The 12,876-nt window shown below is 35.1% G+C and overlaps 1 protein-coding gene across 2 annotated transcripts in view; it reads right to left on the bottom strand.

The window, feature by feature from the left end:
* Window positions 1-12,876, bottom strand: part of CPLANE1 (ciliogenesis and planar polarity effector complex subunit 1) — a 174,408-nt gene that overhangs the window by 152,254 nt on the left and 9,278 nt on the right. For both annotated transcript variants that reach the window (XM_058307927.2, XM_058307923.2), the window contains exons 2-9: window positions 7,503-7,631; window positions 6,290-6,425; window positions 6,056-6,175; window positions 5,430-5,662; window positions 4,559-4,665; window positions 2,138-2,294; window positions 1,597-1,700; window positions 299-481 (exon numbers count right to left, since the gene is read on the bottom strand). In XM_058307927.2, the coding sequence (XP_058163910.1) occupies window positions 299-481; window positions 1,597-1,700; window positions 2,138-2,294; window positions 4,559-4,665; window positions 5,430-5,662; window positions 6,056-6,175; window positions 6,290-6,425; window positions 7,503-7,583 (1,121 nt within the window). In that variant the 5' untranslated portion in view covers window positions 7,584-7,631. The remainder of the gene's footprint in view (window positions 1-298; window positions 482-1,596; window positions 1,701-2,137; window positions 2,295-4,558; window positions 4,666-5,429; window positions 5,663-6,055; window positions 6,176-6,289; window positions 6,426-7,502; window positions 7,632-12,876) is intronic.

Here is a 12,876-nt window from a genome sequence, read left to right on the forward strand (position 1 = left end):
TGCTATTCTAATAAAAAAATGCCATATCCTTTAAATTTTTATATGAAACAATATCAATTTTCTACTGCTATTGAGTATTTAAGTAACTTATACTTACATAGTCTCAATGTCAAGTTTTCAGCAGGATTAAGCCACAGAAAGAAATAGAAGAAATTATTATATAAATAAAAACAGATCATGAGATGACAGACTCAAAGAAAGAATAAGACAATCAGAAAATGAAATTATAAAAAAAAAAAAAGTAATACCAAAAGAAAGAAAGTTCTATAAACAAATTAAAACAATTCAAATGTCTCACCTATATGTTATCAGTGGATGAAGAGGAATAAATTCTGCTGGTCCAAATTCTATCGAGCAACCAAATGTAATTAACGTTAGCAATTCACCCTGGCAGGTCAATAAAATCAGGGAGCCACGTTTTAACATGCAACCCAGAAGAAGGCTATCATGTGTCCAACTGATATCACCCACCCAGTAGGACCTAGAAAAGCAAGAGGCAACATTTTAGAAGGTCTCTCTACAATATCTTTTACAATTATAATGGGCTGTACCTAGCGGGAATCAGGGCAAAAGAGTAGGATAGTAGGCAATTATTTTATACATGTCACACATTTTACTTTCTAAACATCTACTCTATACAATATACTGGAAATTTATTTGAATTAATAAGCAACTCAAAAAATGAAAAAACTACCTAAAAGAGTTGAACTATTTATTTAGTCACTCATGTTTTAATTGAAATGAATTTTAATCCTATTGGAGTCTACATTCAACATCTACTGAAAGATTTCAAGGGTAATGCCATACTTGCCCTCTCTGCAGCTTGGTAGAGTTCTACTAAGCAGCAGATGTTCCCATTTCCAAAGCCATCATTGTTACTACTCCTAAACTATCTATCTGGTAATTATAACACTTTATGAGAAAAAATATTGCTCCTCATGAAAATGAAAGATACCCTGCATCAAAAAGATCAATGAACTGAAAAGAGTAAAACTTTTAGAAAGGAACTTTTGGGGAAAGAAAGAAAAACGAAGAAGCAGGGATGGATAGACTTCAAAATTTGTAAATTAACAGAGCAGCATGGAGAAGCATTCAGAAAAAGAAGAAGAAGGCCTCAAGAGGAATTCTCCCACTCTACAATCCCACCTAGATCCTGAAAGTAGCTAATATGACATCAAAAATCATCTCCTATGTTGTATCTGACTCAAAAGCGGAGGATACCAACTTTGTTTAAAACACCCAGCGTCCCTGAAAAAATAGTGGTCTTCCCAATTCAGGCTTTTTCATTTCAGCCTCTCTAAATAAATGCAATATTTCTCTACACAATCATGAATTCACTACTCCTAAGAAAACACAGAAAAAATTTAAAGAGAAAAGAAAATTTGTTCATGTATCTTCCATCCACCAGAACCTCCTTTAAAAGTATTTAAGGTTTTCCTTATATAAAGCAATATTTAGAACCTATCCAGCACAAATGCTGAAGGTAAGTTGTATTATCTATATAAATTATAGTAATTGAAATATCTAAGGCTTAAACGTATTAAACTATTGGAAAAGAAAAAACAAAACGCTATTGAGAAATACGAGAGTTCTTACCTGATAAGTGTAGCTGGAACCACAGGATTCTTGTTACTACATCCTTTAAGGCTACCACAGAGGGTAACAAAATTCATTGTGTTTACAAATAATACCTGAGTTGCCTAGAAAGAGAGGGAAAAGACAGCAAAACTATTAAAAGGATCCTACTTTTATCATTACTTATAATTCTGGGCACCCCGACACCTACTATTATAGCAATAAATTACCTAGGGGCTCTTTCGCAAATGGCAAGGTAAAACTGACAACTTAGTAGCCTCCCCCTGTTTACCCTGTTCCTTAAGAACATTAGTTACCATCTTGCTCTTCTTTCCTCATTTCCTCATCTCTTCCCTTCACACTGACACCAAGTTTCGAAAATTACACCAGATAATTTAGATAACTTTACCAATTCATAATGTTAAGTAAGATTAGTAAATACCAATTAGAGAACATAAAATGGTATTCAAAAACAAAAAGGATCGTCAGGGGAAAACATCTCAAAACCGAACTAAACTCTTTTTCATAATACCACTTTCCAAGATAGACTACATTTACTGACCTTTGGGTCTCTCTGATTAAGAGCTACTGCCAGGGTAAGGCCATCTCTTGAAAAAGCAGAAATTAGAGCTCCTCTTGATTTAACTGATTCACATTTAGGAATTAGACTGCACAGAAAACAGTCTCGCTGTGCCCAATGAACACGGTATGGCAATGAGCTGAGAAAGTAATGACATAAGTGAAAATAGGAAGCACAGCAACTTTTACAATAAATAGCTCATTAATAACAAATTAAAGGGATCACAAGATGGTGGAGTGAGGTAATTTTAGGCTCCATACCCCAACAGAAGCTTTAAATAATCAGTAAAAACTGACAGAAACATCTTTCTCAAAGCTCCAGAAAAGAGTTAAAGGACTGCAATACTAGAGTAAGCATCTAATCAAGAAAAGTCTATTGGGAAGCGGATGTGGCTCAAGTGATAGAGCTTCTGCTTACCATATGGGAGGACCTGGGTTCGATCCCTGAGGCCTCCTGGTGAAAAAAGAAGAACTGTATACTACTAACGAAGAATATTCAGCAAAACCACCTTTCAAAAATGAGGGAGAGGGAAGTGGCTGTGGCTCAATCACTTGGGCTTCTGTCTACCACATGGGAGGCCCTGGGTTCATGTCCAAGGACCTGCTTGTGAAGGCAGGCTCACCCACAGATGCCGCAGAGCGCTGCCCGGCCTGCAAGCTCCACAGAGAGTCGACTCAGCAAGGTGACACAACAAAAAAGGGAGATAAGCAAAAACACAGAAGAGCGCACAGCAAATGGACACAGAGAGAAGACAGCAAGCAAGCCACAAGGGGGGAGGGAAAATCAAATAAATAAATAGACACAAAAGAATGCACAGCGAATGGACACAAAAAGCAGACAGCATGCAAAAGAAGGCACGGGGGGGAGGGGAGGAGGATTAAAAAAAAGAGGGAGAGGAAAAAAATAAAGGAGATTTCTATAAATTTACAACTTCTGTAATTTAAAAAAATTACAATAATTTTAAAAATTATGCTATGTAAAAGAAGCCAGACACAAAGTACTATGTATTGTTTGACTCCATATATATAAAATAAAATTATAAATAAACTTATAGAGGCAGAATTAGATTAGTGGTCATGTACAGATGGGGAAGGATAGCGGGATTCAAAGTGATTGGAATTTTTCTATTTGGAGTAATGAAAATGTTCTAAAATTAATTGTGGTGATGAATGCACAACTCTGTGATCATACTAAAAGCCACTGATTGTATACTTTAGATGGATTGTATGGCATGTGAATATACGTCTTAAAAAAAACTGCTTTAAAAAAATGAGGGAGAGATTAAGACATTCACAGATAAAAGCTGAAGGCATTAATTGTTCAAGGAGCATGATGCATACAACCTATACTCAAGTATTCAGAAAATGGACTGACCAACAGACAGATAGACGGACAGATAGATAAAATGTGGCAAAATGTTAAAATTGGTGAATCTGGATATCTGAGGGATAGGGACATGTTGCAGTGCTCTGTATGGAGTCTGTATTATTTTTGTATTTGTCTTGTAAGTTTGAAAGTATGTCAAAATAAAAAGTTAGTGCCATGTTTCCTAGCCATTCCCAGGTACACCTGTTTCTACTAAAGGTTTAGATACACATATTTCCACAAAAATAGCAAACATTTTTACAGGAATTAAAAAGATACAGAAAAGGAAACTTTTTGGGGTGGTCACAATGTTTTATATTTGTTCTAAGTGATGGTTACAGAGGTGTACATATCAAAACCATCTAGTTGTACTTTTAAGATTTGTTCATTTTACTTTATGTAAATTGTACCTCAATAAAATATTTTTAGGATAAAAAAATAAAGAAAATAAGCACAAAAACAACCCAAAATGACAATATTTTATTAAATTACCCTAAAGCATTATATGTATTTAATGCTTTTTTTTCCCCTATTTTATTGATCTTCTTAAAATAAAGCTTTTTTTTTAAGAGGTATCAGGGATTGAACCTGGGACCTTGTACATGCAAAACAGGTGCTCAACCACTGAGCTACACCCACTCTTCAATAAAGCTATTTTTAATTAAAAAGCACTCATGCATATAAAAGGTACAAGAGTGATTAAGTTCAAATAAATTATACTCCTTTTAAATTTCAACTGGATTTTTCATAATATATATTTTTATAGTCTTAAGACCAGAATGGCTTCATACTGCCTGATATTTTGCGTGTTCTCATTTCCAAGAAGAGAATCAAAACAAAAAGAATACCTTCTAGATTAAACAATCAGAAATAAAAGCTGAAGAAATAGAGCAATAATTATGGGAAGAAAGGATTTGTAAAACCTCAAAAACTGAAATTCACAGTAACATTTATCAACTTATTATGTATATATGGGCCAAACATTAATAGCACTTTCAAAGGGATAGGAATTAAGGAAGGAAGGAACATCTACCTCACCTTACAGGTGTATATGCATTCTCATGCCACCGAATTGCCAGAAATGTTAACTTCAGGCATTCCCCAGAATAAAAAGTAAATGAACACAAGCAGCAGTCTCCAAATAACTGTAGATAAATTTAAAATACTTTAGCATACTAATATAATTAATTAGAAAATAAGTCAAGATATATATAACATAAATATCTTTATCATCATAAATAAAATGAATAAAAAATATTGCAATTCTGGTTTTGTTTTTATTCTTAACATTAAGTTAAAGATTAAGTACTTTTATTCTGAGCCAGAAGTATGTCCCAAATGGGAAATCAGGTTGTATTTCACTTCCATAAGAAAATACTGCTATTCACTGTGGATATAATTGGAAATATTCTTACATATTTATTTTTCTTTTCTTTTATAGTTATATATTATTTAGAGCACCACTCTTATGGAGAGGACGAGTAGAACAATAAAATTTCAAAATACAGTTTCTAACAAGTGGATTGGGTAATAAAATCTCAGTCCATCCAGAGTACATAAAGCCATTTAAATGTTTTCTAACTACTGAATGACTTATTTCTTGGTAATTAAATACCTTACTTCCTACCATTATTTCTAGCTTGTTAAATTAAAAAACAAGTTATATTTTAAAGCCAGGTAAAGAGAAAAGAAGCTCTAAATTCAAAACACTTTTGAAAAACATCTAAAAAATATAACCAAGAAACATAAAAATATATTTTCCATATAATTCACAATTACTGACAATTAATGATGACTAGAAAGATATAGCTGTATCTTACACATTCAGTGAAATAACTTCACAGCTAATGCTGTTCTAAGAGTTATTAGAACAGCAACTTTTATAACATCCTGTCGATTTAGAATTTACCTCATTTTTTACAAAAATAGCATCCACTACAGCTTCTTTATCTTCAGTGGAAGGCAAAAGTACTGCTTCTTCAGGTATGATGTGGGACCACTGGCCCCCAAGTGAAGGGCTTTTAGAAGATACGATATTCTTGCATTCCAAATACTCCCAAAGAAATATGCATCCAGAAGAAGTTGTAAGTAGAACTCTTTTCCCATTTCCAGACATATATAAGTATAGTCTCAAAGAGTTTGCTAAAATAAAAACAAAAGTAATTAAAACCTCTGATGTCTGAATTCTCCCCAGAAAGCACATAATGCACCTAAGAAACAATCAGGTTGTTAAAACTAAGGCACTGGCAATAAATTAAAAGTGCAAATATTAGTAACATGTATAAAGCACTTATTATTAGACTATTAGGAACCCATCATTAAACAGATAGGTTAGTGATCCCAGACTTTTCTTCTACAAGCTGAATCTAGATATTACAAATACCACCAAAAAAATACGTGTACATATATGTATATAAGTATAGTTACATATAAATTAATATATACAGATACATTTCAAAAATAGTAACAAAATGTTTCATCCTTTTTTCCTATTTATCAAGTAAAACCAATTTTTAAAATTAAAAAAATTCCCACCTACTGCAAGTTTAATAATTTCCTTAGCTTCTTCAGGTGCTTGTATGGTTTTCAAACAATCCTGATCTTTGTTCCAAAGAAAAATCTCCCCTGTAGAGAGTATTCCAGCCAACCAGGCATCTGTTTCCAAAAAAGAAATGCAATACTTATAATCTACTACTTCCCATAATCTATTTCCCAAATTATTAAAAAGTACAGTTAAATATTCATTTGAAAATATCAGTACTATTTTACCATTATTGGATGTTGTTAAGGTAATAACATCCTTCAACAAAGGCTGCAGACTAGGAATTTTCTTCTTTGTCCTTCCTGATAGCAAATTAATTTCATTTATGAATTTATCATCCAGAAGAAAAACAGCTTCATTTTCCTAAGGGAAGAAATATGGCAGAAGGTGCCAAAAGTCAACTCAATCTTCTGTCTAAGTAAATTATTTCAGAAAGGAAAACAAAGTGACATTTTAAAAGATTATGCATTTATACCACAAATCATAAAGTGAACATTAATTAAGGCTTTTACCCTAAAGAGACCTAAAGATTTTCCATTCTATTTTAAAATACCTCTTCTTAGAATTACTAGGTAAGATTATCTAATGGTTGCATTTAAATTTCTTTGAAATATAAAATTATATAACATTTATGTAATCTAAATAGCTTTTTTTAAAAATTTAAAATTTAGAATTTAAAATTTAAATAAAATAAAATTACGGAGGTGCCTTCCATTTCTGTTAGTCAAAGTTGTCTGTTTCATTTCATCAATTTTAACAGCAGTATAGGAAACTTCTTAAATTATTTAATTAGATTAAAAACAATGGATTCTAAAATTAATAAACCTCTGACTCTGATCATTTTTTATTATCTAGAAAAATGTTGTTTTGAATTAACCTGTTTTCATGTAGTCTAGGACAGTGGTTTTCAAAGGTCAGCCACCTGAACCAGTAGCATCAGCAACATCTTTGAACCTATTAGAAATGCAAATTCTCCAACTTCCCTCCAGGTCTACTAAATCAGAAATTTTGGAAGTGAGTCCCAGCAACTGTTCTAGAAGTGAATTAATGGTATAATTCCTCCAGGAAATATGAGTGTTTTATTTTTTTATTTTAATAGTCATTATAAATTGTAAAAGGATTTTACAGGTTTGCCCAATTTCCCTAAGGTGAGGATATCTTTCCTATATCTTTTAAATGGCATTCTGTATTGTTATTGTATTGTGGTGCATCTCTTCTATTCTAGCTCTAAGGGACACTTTAAAACATACTCATAGAAACCACAGTGGGAGGAAATATTTCACAGACAGCTGATAGGGAGGAGTTCTGGAGATTAAATGTTCCCTTTTGATATATGCCACCTCAACCCTTCTTTAAAGCCATTTAACATTTTTAGATCTTGGAGGCAAAATACATATTAATATGTATTCAAACAGGATTATATAATAAATAAAAACCTACCTGTCCCAACCAGGAGACTCGTGGCCAGGGTTTTTTCTGCCTGATGCTTGTTGATGTCAAAACTTCTAATCTTATCTCCATGGTTATCAAGATAACCACTTGACCAATTTATAAAAAAGTCACGAGAAACTGTAAATTATAACAACAACAAGGACAAATATTATATGATCTCATTTATATGAAATTCCTAGAATAAGCAAATTCATAAAGATAGAAAGTATATTACTGGTTACCTACAGCTAGGTGGGGGAGGGGGAAGAATTATTGCTTAATGGGTACAGAGTTTCTATTTGAGGTGATGAGAAAGTTTGAGTAATGAATGTTGGTAATGGTAGCACAATGGTAATTAATACCACTGAATTGTGCACTTGAAAATGATTAATAAATAACACAAAAAATGCACTGCTTTAGAAGCACTAAACAAATTTTAAGTGCCCAATAGAAAAAGAAAATGATTAAAATGTGAAAATTTAAAATTGTTTATATGTTTACTACAATAAAAAGTTAGAAAAAAAAAAAATAAAGTCCTGAGACAACAGATAGTGAGAGATGCCCGGCAAGCCCCCATGCAGGCTGTAGCAGAGGCCAAGAACAGTGTATCAGAGCCCAAGGACGATGAAAAGGATGTTACATGGGTGGCTGTAGTCCAGCATGGGGAGTCAGATCTGGAGCAGGATAAGGAGAGTATAATCATGGAAGTATGGTCCCATGTAGGATCCCAGAGCTCAAGGAAGGTAAAGAGGATGTTTAAGCAGTATTAGCGTTTATTGGAGCCCAAGCAGGGTGAAGATGCAGAAGCCATACTGAATGGCATCTCATTGTCCAACCTGAGGATATTTTGAACATCAAAATTAATTATAGTAATATATAATAATCCAAGGAATATAATAGAAAACTGTGAATCTGTACAATGATACATAAATAAATTGAATGTTTTATGAGAATTGGTTTCAATAAAATACCAATTATAAATTACAGAGGGAAAAAGAATAACTTTACAGTGAAGAATCTGAGCAAACTCCGTTTTAATCAAGTGGTTATGGTAAACATCATCAGAAATGTGACAAATGGAACCCATGTGCCACCTGTTAGGTGAAATGAGAACATAGCACCACTTCTGTGATACATATGCTATAGATATATAACCTGAACTGAATCATAAGGAAATACCAGACAAACCCAGACTGAGGAACATTCTACCAAATCACTGATCTGCAACCTTCAAAATGTCAAGGTCATGAGAATCAAGGAAGGACTGGTCCCAAACTGAAGAACTGACAACTGAACAAATGACTAGTTGCGAACTTTATCTTTTTGGCATAAAGGAAAATATCGGACAACCGGCAAAACATGAGTAGGAAGAGAAACTAAAGATTAGATAGTTGCAAGGTACTAATGTTTATTTTACAATTTTAATAGCTGTCCTGCAGTTATGAAGGAGAATGCCCTTGTTTATAGAATATGAACTCTAAAATAATTTCAGGGGTAAAGGGACATCAATTTCTCAATTTACTTTAAAATGGTTCATGAGTTCTTTGTACTATACTTGCAACTTCCCTGTATATTTGTGATTGTTTCAAATTAATTTTCTTTTTAAAGCTTTTAAAAATTGTGAAGTATTGATGTGGTCATTGGCCTGGACTATATTTAATCATAGCCTTATTTTCTCATCCTTCGGAAAAAAAAAAAAGGTTCTATCTTACTAATGACATTTAGTCTATGAAATACAAAAACTTTGAATTTGTTTGGTATGATTAATACCATCTCTAACAAAAAAAGCTGACTTTTTAAAATATATTAAGAATAACCTTTAAAAGAAAGACTACTCAAGTGCAGCACACAACGACCTATTAAGATGCTACCTATTCTGATATTTTATGCTTCCCAATTGCTCAGAATTCTGGTATTCTGGATGACAATTTCCTTTGAAACTATTTTTATAACTATAAAATTTTAAAATTCAATAGAAATATTATATATTAAAATTTTAAAAACAAAAAATTTTAAAAGCTAAACAAATGCAATAGAAATAATATAACTAGAAACGCATCATTTTGCAGCCCCTAATAAAATAACTGATCTAATAAACAGTATCAGTGGTTTGCTAAACCTATCAGGTGAAAGTAGATGGAGAACTTTATAAGTAGATGGACTGACATGCCCCGAACCCACTAATCAATAGTAACATTACTAACAATGAGAAAATACAAATTATATTCTTCCTGATAAGACATTGTATTTTACTAGAAAGTAAACAGAGCCACATATGAAATATTCTTACAAACATAAAAAATTAAAAACTGAATCTGAATCTATCTCTAAATCTAACCATTAGTTTACAGGAAATAAAGAGAATGAAGGAGCATTTTAAATACACCAGTATCAACCAAATCTATAATGTGAGGAATTCCACAGTTTCACAGTTTCTTCAACAAATAAATGGTATTAAAAAATAAAGAGGGAAGCAAACTTGGTCCAATGGATAGAATGTCCGCCTACCACAGTGGTTTAAACCCCAGGCCTCCTTGACCCATGTGGAGCTGGGCCATGCGTAGTGCTGATGCGCACAAGGAGCGCCCTGCCATGCAGGAGTGTCCCCCACGTAGGGGAACCCCACACGCAAGGAGTGCGCCCCATAAGGAAAGCCACCCAGCACGAAAGAAAGTGCAGCCTGCCCAAGAATGGCACCGCACACACGGAGAGCTGACACAAGATGACACAACAAAAAGAAACACAGATTCCCGGTGCCGCTGATAAGGATAGAAGCAGTCATGGAAGAACACACAGCAAATAGACACAGAGAGTAGACAACTGGAGGGGAGGGGCAGGGGGAGAGGGGCGAGAAATAAATAAAAAATAAATCTTTTTTAAAAATTAATAAATAAATAAATAAAGGGGAACGGATGTGGCTCAGTGGTTGACCACCTGCCTCTCACATATGAGGCCCTGGGCTCAATCCCCAGTACCTCCAAATAAGTAAATAAATAAATAGAAGGGAAGCTTTGTTTTTGTTTTTGTTTTTAAAAGATTTATTTTTATTTATTTCTCTCCCCTTTCCCCCTCATTGTCTGCTCTCTGTGTCCACTCACTGTGTGTTCTTCTGTATCTGCTTGCATTCTTGTCATGCAGCATCAGGAAACTGTGTCGCTTTTTTTGTTGCGTGATATTGCTGCATCACCTCTCCGTGTGTGTGGCGCCACTCCTGGGAGGGCTGCACTTTCTTCATGCAGGGCAGCTCTCCTTGCAGGGGGCACTCCTTGTGCGTGGGGCACCCCTATGCAGGGAACACCCCTGCATGGCACAGCACTCCTTGCATGCGGCAGCACTGCACGTGGGCCAGCTCACCACATGGGTCAGGAGGCCCTGGGTTACGAACCCTGGACCCTCCATATGGTAGGCGGATGCTCTATCAGTGAAGCCACAACCACTTTCCATGGGAAACTGTTATATATTAAGAGTTAAGAGAAATAACAACCAAACGTAATATATGAAGACCTTTCTTGGTCTCTGATGGGTATAGAAATTCTGAAGCCATTTTGTATGTATCGTGTGATTGTGCAAATGAGCGTATATACCAAAGTAAATGGGAATCAGCATTCTCACTGTAAAAGAAAGTGGATACAATTATGAAGTGGGGAAAAGTCAGGAAGAACCCTGAGTGGATGTAGTAGATTTAGAGGTATCAGTATAAAAACTCATGATTCTAGTTTTGTTCACTAAAAAGGGCCTAGAAGCAATGATACTTCAGTAGCAATAAGGCTTAGTGTGCAAATCTTCATTTCTAATACCATTCCTCACCAAGAGGAACCAGGATTCCTAGGAAAAACAGCTGATTTCGGGGCTGGGATAGGGAAGGAACCAGACAGGCCTGGAACATCTTGTTCCAAACAAGTAAATAAATGAGGGAGGCATGTCTAATAGTAACAGGAATCAGCATAAAAGTGTACCCACAGAACGAATAAAATGAGTAATGAGTTACAACCTACTAAAGAAAGAATAAATGAGCACAAACTGATATGGCAGTAGAGTTAAAAAACATTTTGAGGGAAGCAGATTTGGCTCAACTGATAGTGTCCACCTACCACATGGGAGGTCCAGGGTTCAAACCCAGGGCCTCCTGACCTGTGTGGTGAGCGGGCCCACACACAGTGCTGATGCATGCAAGGAGTGCCGTGCCATGCACGGGTGTCCCCTGCATAGGGGAGCCCCACGTGCAAGGAACGTGCCCGTAAGGAGAGCCACCCCATGTGATAAAAAAAGCACAGCCTGCCCAGGTGTGGAGCCACATACACGGAGAGCCTACGCAGCAAGATGATGCAACAAAAAAGAGACACAGATTTCCAGTGTCACTGACAAGCAGACACAGAAGAACACAAACAGCGAATGGACACAGAGAGCGGATGGGGGGAGGGGAGAGAAAAAATAAATCTTTAAGAAAAAAAACATCTTAAGGGGAGCAGATGTAGCTCAAGTGATTAGGCACCTGCTTCCCATGTACAAGGTCCTGGGTTTGATCTCCAGTACCTCCCAAAAACAAACAAATGAAAAAAACAACTCTCATTGGGGAGTGGATGTAGCTCAGTGGTTGAGTTCTTGCTTCCCATGTACAAGGTCCTGGGTTCAATCCTGGTACATTCATTAAAAAAAAAACATTTTGCAATCATCATAGTAAAAACTGATTCAGACAAAAATCATCAAAAGATGCTAAATTTGGCAAGAAGAGAGAGGTTTCTGATGAAGAACAAGGTATTTACATAACCAATCTCCCTATTAAGCAAGAAAAAATACTAATACAGTGGAGAAAAGGGAAAACATTTTAACCAACGGGGGGCAAACATCACGCTTCTCTGGATGTGAACTGGGGGGAGGGGGGAAGAGGAGAGAAATAAATAAAAAATACATCTTTTAAAAAAAAAATTCTAAAAAATAAAAAAAATAAAGTCACAGAGAACTCAGCAAGATTGACTCCTGATCTTGTATGGAAGGCAGAATTTGAAAACCATGAGCTTGGACACTTCAGCCAAGGAGATTTCCAAACTAAATGTGGAAAATGCAGCCTAGCATTTTATAGCAAAATGTTAGAGGTAAAAGATAAGCTGATAACTGAATTGTTGGGCTCAAAGAAAACAGAAACTAAATAGGGGAATTCCAAGTCTCTGGAAATCAAGCCTCCAGACTCTAGTGCCTCATTTGAGAAATTAACTAAACTTAGAACTTGCAAATCAGGGTTGAAAATGCAGTTATTTAAGAAAGACTTGTGGAAAGGTTTACTGTTTGATGGCTTGGACCCCTGTTTCCTACAAGCTAAACCAACAAGCTCTCTGAGAAAGCTGTATGAACAAAACACTTTCAACCTGGACTAAAAGGGACAAGG

This window comes from Dasypus novemcinctus, chromosome 2 (assembly GCF_030445035.2).
Source record: "Dasypus novemcinctus isolate mDasNov1 chromosome 2, mDasNov1.1.hap2, whole genome shotgun sequence".
NCBI lineage: Eukaryota > Metazoa > Chordata > Mammalia > Cingulata > Dasypodidae > Dasypus > Dasypus novemcinctus.